General features: G+C 41.0%; 1 protein-coding gene across 1 annotated transcript in view; it reads left to right on the top strand.

The window, feature by feature from the left end:
* Positions 1-14,184, top strand: part of LOC144662479 (SID1 transmembrane family member 1-like) — a 34,756-nt gene extending 20,572 nt beyond the window's left edge. Inside the window, exons 24-27 of the mRNA XM_078523291.1 lie at positions 282-387; positions 2,138-2,248; positions 12,951-13,064; positions 13,517-14,184. Coding sequence (XP_078379417.1) covers positions 282-387; positions 2,138-2,248; positions 12,951-13,064; positions 13,517-13,579 — 394 coding nt within the window. The 3' untranslated portion in view covers positions 13,580-14,184. The remainder of the gene's footprint in view (positions 1-281; positions 388-2,137; positions 2,249-12,950; positions 13,065-13,516) is intronic.
* Positions 14,185-14,920: the final 736 nt, after the last annotated feature.

Raw genomic sequence — 14,920 nt, forward strand, 5'->3', positions numbered from 1 at the left:
TATACAATATAAAAATTTTGAAATTGAGCAAAAATAATTTAATATTATATTATGTTCTGTCTCGGTTAAATGTTGAACTTTACTTATGAAATGTAACAACTGCATTGACTTGGTCGATTGCTTTCGCATTCATAAATCAAAAGTAAACGCGTGTTATGTGGAAACAACATAAGAATAAACAAAGCAGTTTTGAAGAAGTGAACTTAATTATAGGAAAGTAACAAGAGCAACTGCAAATATACACGTTATGACTGATCGGGATTTCTTTCTCTTACCTCTAGTGCCATATATGGCGTTGCCACTACTCCAAATGATTTTGCTACATATCTACTGGCTATCTTGATTGTCAATGGAATTCTATATTTGGCATTTTATGTCATTATGAAGGTATTGATAATAAGATTTGTTCTACTACCATTTTCTAGCAACCGTGAAAGGCCAACGTTTTCCCGCGTTTTTACACGGGTAAAACATTCAAGTTTGTCTAGCCAACCTGTCACGTTTTTCAACTGAAACAGATGACGTTTAGAGCGTGAAAATGACAAGTTTTGACAGCTCCGCCTCTGTGTTTTTGCACGTGAATCACAGGTTTTCAAAAGATTTCAAAACGTTTCTGCGTCGCGATGAATGTAAACAAGACAATTCAATTGACTTCAATTGCTTTAGTAGAGTCCTTCTCCAAAATTCCTTTTATTTGATGCTGAAAGTAAGCTGACGATATATCCAAATGGTAACCTTGGTCCATTACTGTGAGCCGCAATGTTTCAACGTCCGTTGTCTTTCCTAAATGCGGTATATCATTTACGATTTTCCTCTTAAACGCATCATAATTTAGTTCTAACAACTCTTCTTTGCTCAAAAAAATTGGAGTGACCCTTTCTGTCGAGTAATATGAATATACGACCTTGATCTGTACGACCGACATCACAGAAGCGAAAACGGCAACAAATCTTTTTGAATCTAAACTTTGCCCTGGCACCGGCTGGCAGCGTTTCCTTGACTGTCAGGCTGTCAATATTGTTCGCAATTTATAGCAGCTGTCTTACATTTTTTCAGCGGAAAGTACAAAAGATTAATCAGTAAAACAATTTTTAAATACGGTTCACAAATTTTAAAGGTATTGTAACTCAAATGTACTTTGGCGTGTAAAATAAAACTCGATTTAACGTTTCGAAAGCCTGTGATTCACGTGCAAAAACACAGAGGCGGAGCTGTCAAAACTTGTCATTTTCACGCTCTAAACGTCATCTGTTTCAGTTGAAAAACGTGACAGGTTGGCTAGACAAACTTGAATGTTTTACCCGTGTAAAAACGCGGGAAAACGTGGGCCTTTCACGGTCGCTAGAAAATGGTAGTATCATTTCTATCACGTTAGCAACTGAAAAACATACTCCTCTTGTTTTGAGAAAAGACAATAAAAAAGATGTAAATTAAGTTGTCCCGAGCGTGGGACAAAGAAAACATTTGTGAATGAGTCTCAGACGGGAATCGAACCCATGGTCTTTCGCGCGCCGCTCGGATGCTCTAACAACTGACTAACTAACTACAGGGAGAGTTGTGACGACCTTGGTCGTTTACCAAGTAAAGAGTAGACAATATTATACAAAATGAGCTACCGGTATTTCATGTTACAACACGATGTTTTCAAATTCCAAGGGGACCGAAGCCCTGAAAACCCGATCCTGACGCTTTCATGTTTGTCCATATTGTAATCCATTTCCATCTTCGCCATCGTTAGTCATCCTCACTTTCTAATGTGTTCCTTTCATTTGTCGAGTATTGTTCTGTAAAATCAAACCATTATTGTCGGGTTTCCTACATGGATTTCCAGCCTCGTGTTTTTAAGTTTGTTCATATTGTAATCCATTTCCATCCTCGCCACCGTTGGCCATACTCACTTTTTAGTGTGTTTCTTTCATTTGTCGAGTATTGTTCTGCAAAATCAAACCATAATTGTTGGGATTCCTACATGCAAGCCTCGCGTTTCAAGTTAATCTATATTTTAATCCATTTCTATGCTCGCCATCGTTAGTCAATGGGTTCCTTTCATTTGTCGAGTTCAGTCCTTTAACTCAAACCATTATTGTTGGGTTTCCTGTAATCTTGAAGTAATGCTACAATCTGATTTGCATTTCAGCTAAGAAACAAAGAGCGGCTTCACTTGCTACCTTCGATTTTTCTTGGTTTGACCCTCGCTTGTTGGATAGCTGCACTTATTTTCTTCTTGAGCAATCTCACATCTTGGCAGGTAAGATATACATTGTAAGGGACCTGTCATTATTTATTTGGGGGGGAGGGCCACTACTTTTTAACGGCCATTTTTGGGAGCGCCATTACTTTGTAAACTGTATTAAGGTATCACGGAAGGAAAATTGGCGTTTTCATTCCAAGTGAAATTGTGTGCAAACCATCAATGGTAACCCCAATAAAGTATATATTTTCTGAAAGCTTATTGAATAAAGATTGTAATTTTGGATTTTGTTATGATCATATAGACCATAATAAGCAACGTCAGCATTTTGTTTGCAGTTATGGTGTTGCGCAACTTTAGGTTTATTTGTGAACACATTTACATGAGAGCCAAAACTTTTATGTGGAATTTGATCTACATATATTGGTCTAAAAAACGGTGTCTCAGATTTTTCTTTTCTTGTTCCATTAATTTTTTATGAATTTTTAATCTTAAAGGGCAACTCTCGGCTAGAAAACTATATTTCATTAAAAGCTTCCGAATGTTTCCAAAATCATACAGAAAGCAAAAAATTTGACTTCAGAAGCTTTTTTACCGGTTAATTTTAACGTAAAACTTCGAATTTTGTCGCTTTTGTGACATCTCGCCATGAACGCTTCGATTGTGGTCACCTGATGTAATACGTCACAGGTGTGGAACCACAACAAGTCACGAACATGGCTGACTCAAATTCTGGTAGTGAGAGCTCAACTTCTGCTAGCGATTTCACTGATTTTCAGAGAGCTATAGGAGGGGATATGTCAGGGGATGATTTAGAATCTTCTATGGTATTTCAACCCTAGCGTTTTGAGCCTCCAGAGAAAAACAGCGACACACGAGAAAGAGAGGAAAATATCGAACCTCCTCACCGCCGCTGTGATTTCGACAGCGAGGAATGGTGAGTGAATTGAAGTCCTAAATGTACAGTTTCTAATCTTTCTCTATTACCTCGGCCACTGATTTGTGTACTAAGTCAAACCTGCAAAGCCTTATGATTATTTACATGTACTCGAGAAGCTTAATTAAACGTTATACGACCAAACTGTTTGTTACATTTTGCTGTTTACATTCGGTCGTCAAACATTTTTGCTCATTTTTGTCATAATGGGTTCAGTTTGAGCTTTAGCCTAATGTATCCTATCCACATTGTGCGTTTAAAAGCTTGCAAATACAAAAACGCAAGCTACATCCTTTGTGCTACCGTTTTTTCTAAATTCTGCTCAAAAGCGAAGAATTCTGCCGGCGGAATGCCAGCTAACGAAACTAAACTTTGCTCGAAATTCTGTGCCAGAACATAATCTAGAACATACCTGACATACTCGGGTTTGCAGATCTTTAATGTGGACAAAACTCTGCTGGGTCTCTTAGGGATGGTGGACTGCTCAATCGCTATCAACTGTATCAACTCATTTCTTTTGTTGGAAGAAGGGAGTTTCGCTTTGTGTAGTTGAAACAACTCGCCTCGAGGGAACTTTGTTCAAGGTTGTTCACGCTTAAACTGTAGAATGATTTTGTAAACTGACTATCACTCCCGCCCGGGACTATTACACGACCCTACAGTGTGTGATATTTACACTTTGCGGTGTAATTGAGTTGTCGTGTTAATATTTTTGCAATTTCGTATCTTTTTGTGGTTTGCCTGGCTCTTTAGACCACGCTGTTTCTCTTCAAAGAATATTTGCGTTTGCTTGCGTGCGTTTTTATTCATGGTTTGCATTTGAGATGGTCGTTTTGCTGTAACTGCTCTACACTGTACGTGTCTTACCGCCTTGGCATGTTTTTCTAAAGTTATGTCGTAAACTAACATCTGCACACACGAAACTGTTTCATGGTGAGACTAGGGAGAGAGAAAAGAAAGCGTGACATGCTTTTTGTACTACACCACAAGTTGCGTTTATTTACAACAATAGCTTCTCAAAAGCAATCACAGAATAAGTACTACACGCAACACAATCTTCTTCTGTTTAATTACTTCGGATTTTGTTTTATATTTGCTTTAAATTCCCCATTTCTCCGCATGATTTTATACCCTGCGAGAGTGCCTCTGCTAGCGCGCGGGGTAGTGAATTTGTATGGCTTCGTATTGCGCAATACTGACCTGCACGCAATCATACACGCCTTTCGAAGGCTGTAACTTTTAAAAGACTTCATTTGCTGGGGAGAATTGCTTTCCATTTTGCCAATTAACAGCAGGAGAAATCTCGGGGTGGCTACAAATTTCTCAACATTAGAACCGAAATATATTTGTCTTTTTCCGAACGCGTGGATTTCGCTCATATAGACCCATATAGACGACCATAGACGCTATTCCTGCTTACAAATGCAAAGATTCTAGACAAATAACGGGAAGCAGCACTTGCAAACCCTTTTCAATTTATTATCTACTCCAGACGAAAGGAATCTTTATCATGATATGGTGCAGAGGAGGATGCATCGTATTATAAAGCTATGAACATTTCCTGACCTCAGAAGGCCGATCGATCTGACGGATTTGTTTCGTTTCACAAACGCAAGATTTAGTCTATTTCAGTTTATTTCTGTAGTGTTCCCGTATTAGTACTTCATGTATGCATATGTTGTACAACACCTTATCTGTGCGTTGGAAGCGCTGGAAGCGTTCATTCGAGCTGTATGTGCTGGCAAAAGGGATTTCAAGCGATCCACAGAAAGTTGCATTACTGTTACACACCGCGGGAACGGAACTGCAGGAATTATACTATACCCTCGCAGCCACGGAAGGAAAACTGAAGCCCTATAAGGATGTAATAGAGGTTCTGGACGAATATTTCATACCGAAAGTTAATGTTTCCTTCGAAAGGCATGTATTCCGACAAATGGAACAGCAGAATGGAGAGAAAGTCGATCAGTTTGTGTGCAGGTTGAGGCAGAAGGCGATTACGTGCGAGTTCACCGACGTTGATGAAACGATTCGGGACCAACTGATTGAAAAGTGCCAGGACCAAAGGCTCAGGAGGAAGTTCTTGGAGAAAACCAATGCCACGTTAGCTGATCTACAGCGCATTGCGAGGGCCTACGAAGCAGTTAATGAACAGTTGAAATCTATGGATAGGTCTCCAACACACCCGACAGGACAAGTCAACTGGATCAAACAGCAGAAATCCCAGAATAAAGGGAGGGGACAGAGTGTAAAGAAAGGAACGAAAGGTGGACAGAGCCACAAGATACACAAGCCTGGAGCAGATCAATCACAAAGATGTTTTAAGTGCAATCGTTTTGGTCACTTTGCAAGAGATGCTTGCTGTCCAGCAAGAGATAAAGAGTGTGAGAAGTGTGGTACGCGTGGACATTTTGCAGTCTGTTGTTGGAAGAGGGAAGCTACGAAACCATTACCCAGTGACAATCGGGGAAGCTATCAGGCTAGGAACAGGACTTACCACGTAGAAGATGGAGCAACTGGCCGAGAAGATGGATATGCATTTGTTGTTGGAGGACAGCAGGAAACTGGAGAAATTACACTTAAAGTAGGTGGAGTGGAATTGAAGGATGTGTTAATTGATTCGGGTGCATCTTGTAACTTGATTGATTATGGGACCTGGAACAATCTGAAACAGAAACACGTCAAGTGTGAATCCAAAGTGTCAGACAAGAAGCTGTTTGCATATGGTCAGAAGGAACCAATGGAGGTTGTAGGAACATTTGTTGCACAAATAGCTTGTGGAGAGAGTTGTGTGGGTGAATTCACTGTCATCAAAAATACCGGAAAGCCATTGCTTGGCAGGAGCACAGCAGAGAAACTTAAAGTATTACGAGTGGGCCGAGTTTGTTCAGTGGTGACAGAGGGGAGTGATGAAGGTATTCGTGAGGAGTATGCAGACATACTCACTGGTGTTGGAAAGTTGAAGAATTATCAGCTTAAATTACACATCAATAAGGATGTCAAACCAGTAGCTCAGCAAGTGCGGAGACTTCCCTTTGGACTCAGGGATAAAGTCGACCAGAAGTTAGATGATTTGCTAGACAAGGATATTATCGAGGAGGTGCCGGACACTCCTACTGCACGGGTATCACCGTTGGTGGTAGCTCCGAAGCCGGACGGGGACATGCGAGTATGCGTAGATATGAGGAGGACAAATGAAGCGATTGAGCGTGAGCGACATCCGATTCCCACAATTGAAGAAATCCTATACGATCTCAATGGATCCACCGTCTTCAGCAAGTTGGATCTCAAATGGGGATTTCACCAAGTCGAGCTGGAGGAAGAATCGAGAGAGATAACAACATTTGTTACCCACCGAGGCCTGTATAGGTACAAAAGGCTCATGTTCGGGATCTCATCGGCACCAGAAAAGTACCAGAAAGTCATATCGGATGTAATACGGGGATGCCGCGGAGTAGCGAATATTGCAGATGATCTGATTGTTCACGGAGTAAACCTGGAGGAGCATGATCAGAATTTGCATGCAGTTCTACAGTGTCTGCGGGAGAGTGGACTGACTTTGAATGGAGCGAAGTGTGGGTTTAGACTACCTAGGTTGACATTTTTTGGACATGACCTTAGTAGTGAAGGGGTTGCCCCAAGCGATAAGAAGGTTGCTGCAGTTGTGAATGCACAGGCTCCGAAGAATACATCAGAAGTGCGGTCGTTTGTACAGCTTGTGCAGTACTCGTCAAAGTTCATCCCCAACTTTTCACAAGTGGCAGAACCTCTACGGAAATTACTCAGGAATGGAGAACCCTTTGTCTGGGATAATGAACAGCAGGTTGCATTTAAGAAGCTGAAACAACGGATGACGTCAGCGAATGCGCTTGCCTACTTCAGGGGTGACTGCAAAACAAGGATCGTAGCAGATGCGGGTCCGGATGGACTGGGAGCGGTATTGCTGCAACTACAAGGTGGGGAATGGAGAGCAGTGTCGTATGCTTCGAGGAACCTTACAGAGGTTGAAAGGCGTTATGCACAAACGGAGAAGGAGGCGCTGGCTTTAGTTTGGGCGTGCGAGAGGATGAATCTCTACGTATATGGGCGCGAGTTCGAGCTAGAGACAGACCACAAGCCTCTGGAGTGTATCTTCAGCAGAACATCCAAGCCATCAGCGAGGATCGAACGTTGGGTACTTCGCCTACAGTGTTACAACTACCGAGTGGTGTACCGCCCCGGGGAGACAAATATTGCGGACGCGTTGTCCAGGCTGAACCAGGCCAATCCAAAGGATCCTAGCAGTGAGAAAGAGGATATCGTCAGATTTGTTGTTCAAGAGAGTACACCAGTTACCTTGACTCCAAGAGAGATTGAGAGAGAGTCTGAGAACGATCCAGAATTAGCAAGTGTGCGTCAGTACATCAACACAGGCGATTGGTCGCAATGCAAGATGCCAGGCTATGTAAGTGTGAAGAACGAACTGTGTACCATAGGAAAACTAGTGCTCCGGGGAGATAGGATCGTGATACCCCATAGTCTCAGGAAATCTGTATTAGAATCGGCCCATGAGGGACATCAGGGCGTCGTCAAAACGAAGAGGAGACTGAGGACCAAGGTGTGGTGGCCTAAGATGGACGTGGACACAGAACGGATGTGCAAAGGCTGTCATGGGTGTCAGGTCGTGGGACAGTTTTCACCCCCTGAACCGATGCAGAGGGTCGAGCCACCTACTGGACCTTGGCAGGATGTCGCAGCAGACCTGATGGGACCACTGCCCAGCGGTGAGAACTTACTAGTCGTTGTTGATAATTATAGTCGTTATTACGAGGTGGTAGTTATGCAGTTAACTACCACGTCCAAGATAGTGGAGGCTTCGACAGGAGTGTTCTCTAGATTTGGATACCCCTACTCACTCAAGACGGATAACGGTCCACAATTTGTGAGTAAAGAGTTTGAGGAGTTCTTACATGAGTGTGGAATTGAGCATAGGACATCACCACCGCTTTGGCCACAAGCCAACGGCGAGGTAGAAAGACAGAACAGAACTCTATTGAAGACCCTAAAGATTGCAAAAGTAGAAGGAAAGAGGTGGACGGAAGAATTGCCAAAATTCCTCCTGGCGTACAGGTCAACACCTCAAGTCTCTACAGGTGCTACGCCTGCCTTTCTTATGTTTGGTAGGGAAATCAAGACCAAACTACCAGAGTTAAGACCAGACAAGTCAGTGATTAACGAGAGTACGAAGGACAGAGACTGGAGCTACAAGTTAGCACAGAAAGCCTATGTAGATGGAAAGCGTGGTGCTGTACCAAGCCCGATAGTTCCAGGAGACCAGGTGCTGCTAAAGAACACCAAGAGTGCTGGAAAACTAGCACCAAACTTTGAGCCGGAACCCTACACTGTGCTAGCAAAGGATGGACATCAAGTAACTGTCAGGGTCGTAACCAGGTATATGGGATCAGGGATCACAGCCTTGGGATCGGGATCACAGCCCCGGGATCGGGATCATGGACCCGGGATCCCGGATCACAAGTCATGGGATCCGGATCGGCCAATCAGATGGGATCAGAATGGAATCAGGGATCAAATGTTGCCACATTTTGGGGATCAGGGATCAAAATTTAGAGCTAAAATTTGGGATCAGCGATGAAAAAATATACCTGGTTACGACCCTGAACTGTGAAATCCAGTGAAGGAGCTGTTTACAGAAGAGACAGTTCTTGGGTTAAGCCATATATTTCATCCGATGAAGTAGAACTTGACCCGGAGGACACTATGATTAAAGACACGGACACTAAGATCAAATACACAGACACTTCAGACCCAAAGGCTGTTGACTTAGAGTGTTCGAGACCAAAGAGGACCATCAAACAACCGGAGAGATTTAAAGAAATATGTTTTGAGTAAAACCTAAGAGACTACAGAATACGTCTGTACAAGAAACTGTTGTTGACATTAGAAACTCTTGCTGACATTTTATTTGATTAAGCAGTAGTATATTTAAACCGTAATAGTGTTGAGAACGTTTATACTGTTATAGCGGAAAGGAAGGGATGTAGTGTTCCCGTATTAGTACTTCATGTATGCATATGTTGTAAACCGCAAAGCATTATGGTTTGTTCTTGTTGGCAGCCATCTTTGAGTAGCATGGCGAGTGTTATTAAACATGTTGAGTTCTAAGTGAGTCGAGTGATATTGTGTGGCCATCCAACCACGGACAGTACAATTTCCTTTCATATTTAAGCACTGAAGCACTACCTTTTTTATCTTGGACATCATTGAACAGCAGAGGGTCTTTTTCTCTTTGTCATTCTCATTTATGAAGAGAAGCTTGGCGTGTTTTCCTCTTATCGGAAGCAAAAGCAAATCTGCCTTCCACACCTGTGACGTAGCATCACGTGACGTACCAAAATCCGAACGTTTTCAAAATGGCCGCCAAATTGGCGTAAAAGAAAATTCGTAGTAAATTCATTTTGGCCGATATCTTAAAAAAATTACCTGCTAAAGATTCCTGTTGCTATAAACAACTTATAGAAAAAATAAAAAATTGGGGTAAATTTCCCGAGAGTTGCCCTTTAAAGAAGCCCTAAAAACGCCATTTTAAAGTTTAAAAATTCATAAAAAATTAATGGAGAAAGAAAAGAAAAATCTGAGACACCGTTTTTTTCATAATATCGTTACTTTTTATTTCATAATTTATTTCGTTACCTACTATAAATAGTTTGAAACAGCAGTGATCTAAATAGCGTTCTGGAAGGGCCACATTGTTGCTCAGAATCGCGGAGGACAAGTCTAAGGGGAATCGATATTCCGCAAAATTTCCCGGGGAGAATACAAGGCCACCCTAGAGGGTATGCAGCTACGCTCATTCCAAAGCTCACCCTTAACACCGATTTCAATTAGAACAAACAAAAGACAACCAGAAAGTAAAATGAACTGCAAACCAACGGTTTTTTAAACATCAAGAAGCTATTTGCGTATTAGACTGCAGTTTGGGGAGGGTCACAATTTTTCTGCCTCCAATTTGGGGGAGGGTCACAATTTTTGAGCCCACTACTTCGGAGATTTAGTGGCCCTCCCTCCCTGATAAATAATGACCGGTCCCTAAGAGATTACACGAGGCTGCTTTAGGCATCAATTATAGAGTCCTTGCAGACTTTTGATAGTTCATCAGCTTGGAAAAGCAATGTCTCAAGGAAAGTGGCGGTCGGCATGGCGAAATAGTGTAGTAACGGTTCAGACCTATTGCCATCAGCAGGAGGGCATTTTGCGGGCGCATGCGTGCAACCGCTGTACAAAGACCGCGTGATCTTGGGAATAAAAATGGCGCGGAAGATTCAAACTTTGTTTTTTGTACTGTTTATCGTCACATAATTTAATATAGACGTAAATTTCGCTAAGAAAAAGTGTTTTGTGTGTGGCAAGGCACTTATAAAGAAGATTTTCTGGCCTGCTTCGGGATCGTTGTTGCAAATAATGGGAAAATATGTGGGGCAGGTAGGAAAGCCTTCACCGACAAAAGTCAAACAGGCCGTAAAAAGAGGAAAACATTTATTCGTGTGGTGGAGTGTGATATATTAGGATCAAAACTTCACATCAAATCAATTGCTGTAATACAGGCAGAGTGCGAGCAATATTATAGCTTGTCGGGAGATTTTTTGCCTAAAGGGACGGCCACCAAAGAAAAGGGTTTTCCCTGAGGGGAAAGACATGTTTGGGTGTTCTGCACATGATAATGCAGCTCACCGATGACTCTAAAGCAAAGCCAACTTGCCCTCGACTGGCAAACAGGGTTTCCTGGAACAAGAACTGCAGTTCTTTAAATCACATTTAAGCGACACAGAAGTAAAACAGTCGTTATAACAGAACGAAAATCAATCTTAAAGAAACAAACGTTGAATGAAATTTGAAAATAACATTGTTTATAGTTAAAAATTATTTCTTAAGACATTTTATGCAGCAGTTATTAGAACGTTTCTGAAAAATATATATATCGCTTGTTCGTTTCATGCTATTTTTTGACTGGTGATCAAGGCTAGATTTTGATAAAGGAGCCAAAAATGTACTAATTAACATAGTAAAATGTAAACAAATAGTCTACCAGCAAAGAATTACCATAACACTTTAAAATTAAGACCGATCTCAGTAATTCTTTTCTTGTTCAACGGAATAACTGTGGTACATCGAAATGTGAGGTTATTTTGACCGATGCTTAAGTTTAAGGAAATAATCACAAACGATAGTTTCTCTGTTAGAATAAACCAGCGAGAACGTATGTTAAAGAAAGCTAAAAATTACCACAATAGACCATTTTTTAACGCTACCTTCGCAGCATATTAGACGATAGTTCAAGTACTTCAGGCTCCATATATCATCGGTAGACGCTGGAGATCAAGGTTAGATTTTGAGATTTTTGCATCGTGAGAACGATGAAATTGCAGTTTTATGAAAAATCTGAACAAAATCATGACCACTCGCCCAAACCCGGGATACTTGATTATAACATCGTATAGTTAAAACTGCTGTTTTATATTTTAGTACTAAGTAGCCGTAGCGCTTTGTCCGTTAAGATCTTCCAGCTATAAAAAACATGGGCAAGGTATTTAGGTTCTCAACATTCCGTCGCCATTTTGTCCACGCGCAATGTTTAATACACATAGCCAAAGTCGATCAGATAAACGGCACGCCGACACCAAAGTATGCTTGTTGTTGTCAGAAGATAAAGCAAGGACTCTTAGTATCGTATACAGCAAATAAAACTTAAAACACCTTTTATTTTGAGCTGAAAATTGGGCCATAAATTGTGAAAAATATGTAAACAATCGATAGCAGAACTTCTCTGTCGTACGCACTAGCCCATATCGACGCATGCGCACGCAAAATGCCCTCCTGCTATTGCCATCAAGGGGAGGACAAACAGGCCCTGGTTGTTCAATGGCTTGATAATGCTATCCCCCGGATAAACCACCATACAGTCGTTAGCGTAATTTCTTTTGTCAACACTTATTCACGAGTTAGTGGTTTATCCGGTAGATAGCGGTATCCAGCCTTTGAACAACCAGGGCCCAGTACTCTATCCGCCAAGTTAACGAACAGTTGTAGCCTTCGGACAGCGACCAGCAATGTTAGTGGTTACAAACCTCAGGAAGTCACGCCAGTTCAATCCTGTTTTTAAGACTAATAGATTTAGAAATAGTTTTATTGTCTCTAATGTACTTAAGTTTGGCTTTTAATAACTCTTGTATAGTTTTTTTTTACAATTATTGCATTTTATCGTATTAAGTATTAATCGGTTTTAAATATTTTGTAAATATAACATAATTCAACCTTCGGGTTGCGAAGTTATATTTTGATAAACTATCTGTCTACTATCTATCTAACCATACTGATGGGCGGAAATTTGTGCAGTGTTAAACACGAAACTTGACAAGTGTTGACTTGCGCCAGAGTAAGCCACCCCGTCAGAGCTTACTCTGGATTTCGTACAATGAAGCGACTTGGAGTAGAGACGGTAGTCCATTGCTGATACCAACCCCCTCCCCCCCCCCCCCCCCCAAGAAAAAAACATTTGTAAGGTCGCCCTAACCACTCACCGCTACCCGTTTGAACTTCTAGTTGGAGATAAACAATAAGTTAATGTTAAGGATGTGTATATATAGAGTTACCAATAGTTTTCACAAGTTACTGCTAATTAACTAGGAAAAGAGTTGTAACGTTTCCTGCCCAAGGAACACGGAACACTGTAGGTACATAGGTACATTAGGTAGGTACATTAGTAATGGTTGGGTTTCCTGTTTTGTTTTTTGACAGTTTTCTTCTTTTTGTTCTGTTTCCTTGCAGAAGAGTCCAGCGCAATCACGGGAAGGAAACAAAGATTGCATTCTACTTGGATTCTATGATTCCCATGATGTGTGGCACTTTTTATCTGCGTGTGCTTTGTTCCTTTCATTCCTGGTAAGTCAGACTGCGAATTCATGCTTTAGAAAGTATGAGTGTCAGTATGAGTGAGATTTAACTCAACTGGCCGGCGGGCGTCTGCTCCAAAGGAAATTCGAAAAACGAATCCAGTGATTGGCGTACTTGCCCGGGGTACTTACATTCGCGTTTAAGAGAACGTCAAGTAACTCGTATGGACAGCTTTAGAGATATAGTCATCATTGTTCCTTGTCACCCCCTTGGGAGCATAGGACGTCCAAGAGATATAGTACTTGTATATTAAGTTAGACGACACATTCTCATAACCACAACAGTCATATGGGCACTCTATCTGTATATCTGGGTAGTTCATTTGTCGAAGGAAAGTTTACAAAAAGAAAGGGAAACTGACCCCGTGTTTCAACTAAAACTTGGTACAAACAAAATACTACTTTACAGTTACCAGCAAGTTTAATGTTTCTCGTTTGCAGGGCCTGTTGACACTAGATGACGACTTGCTTAGAACGCCAAGAAACAACATCCCTGTGTTTTGATTGCAGTTACAGATCAAATTTGTGACAAAGTTGTCAAACTTTCTGTAAAGCCGTTATCTGGCGCGTCACGCAACGTGACAAGGAAGTGTTGCGTGACCACCCTAAAAATGGCCACAGAGGAGGGCAATTTACGAATAGGATTGACATTTGGCAATCATCATTGGAGAATTGATCTGTTTGATAAAGTAGTTAATTTTGGTGGTGCATGAATGACAAAGAAAATGTAGTGTATATCTTAGATGAGCAGTTATATAAAAGTGCATTTTGCTAAGGTGCAATTAAATCAAGGTGTAATAGGGAGTTTTAGCCAACCTCGATCCCAGTGAGAGAGCCTGGGATCGAGGTTGAGCTTTTAAAAAGCAATCACGACGGCGACACCGAGGCAACATCGATTAACAAATGAGCTTAGATTTCACTTGATATTTCTCGATTCTCTATATCCATTCAGATTGTCTGTGTCAGAACTATCCTCAAGCCAGATATGTAACCGAGAGTTCAATTCCAACATTCACGAATTACGAAAAAGTTGCCATAGTGGTTCACGCTCCCTAAAATACCCACAATTTGGCGTTTTCACGATGTTTTGCATTAGACAGCTAAGAAATATACCAATGTACTGCTCATTGACCGGTCCTTCGTATGCCTTTTTCCTAGCAATGCCTATGCTCTATTAATGCTAAGCATTCGGGTGGCTAAAATAATTTGTTGTTTGCTGGTACTACTGATTACTTTTATAATTCAAACTCCTTTCATTGTTGGTGCTGTACTTTAGGAAGTTAGGAACAGTAAACCTCCAGGAAAAACGAAAATTATTTCGAGAAATCAGAGGTAAAATTGGAGTGTTCTGCTATATCGAGGGAAGGGAAACCACTTTCACTGTCTTTACTTTGACATTGCAACGTAGTTGCATAGGCATTATCAAATAAGAAGCTCCAAATACAACTGAATGATACTTTGTTTTGACAATTGCAAGAAAAAATAAAAGTATAATATTGATATTTTCAAAAAAAATTATGAGTTACAAGAGTTATATGGGAAGTTTGTGAAGCAATATTGTTGAAATAAAGTGGCTTTTGATTAACCGATGTGAGATACTCTTCTACAAATATGAAAACGAAAAAATGTTGTACTTTATTTTCCTTTTAATTTAATGAAATCAATGTTTGCCACGAACATTGGCTGCGGTCACATCTACGACGTAACTATAGTTTTACTATAGTTAGTCTCAAGTTACGTGACGTCATATCTAACTATAGTTAGTGCTTTCTGTCGTCTTTGCGGTCACACCAATGCAGTTAACTATAGTTAGTTCTGATTAGGTTGTGAATAATTTGGTATTTA

This window comes from Oculina patagonica, chromosome 8 (assembly GCF_052425735.1).
Source record: "Oculina patagonica isolate OP01 chromosome 8, crgOcupat, whole genome shotgun sequence".
Lineage (NCBI taxonomy): Eukaryota > Metazoa > Cnidaria > Anthozoa > Scleractinia > Oculinidae > Oculina > Oculina patagonica.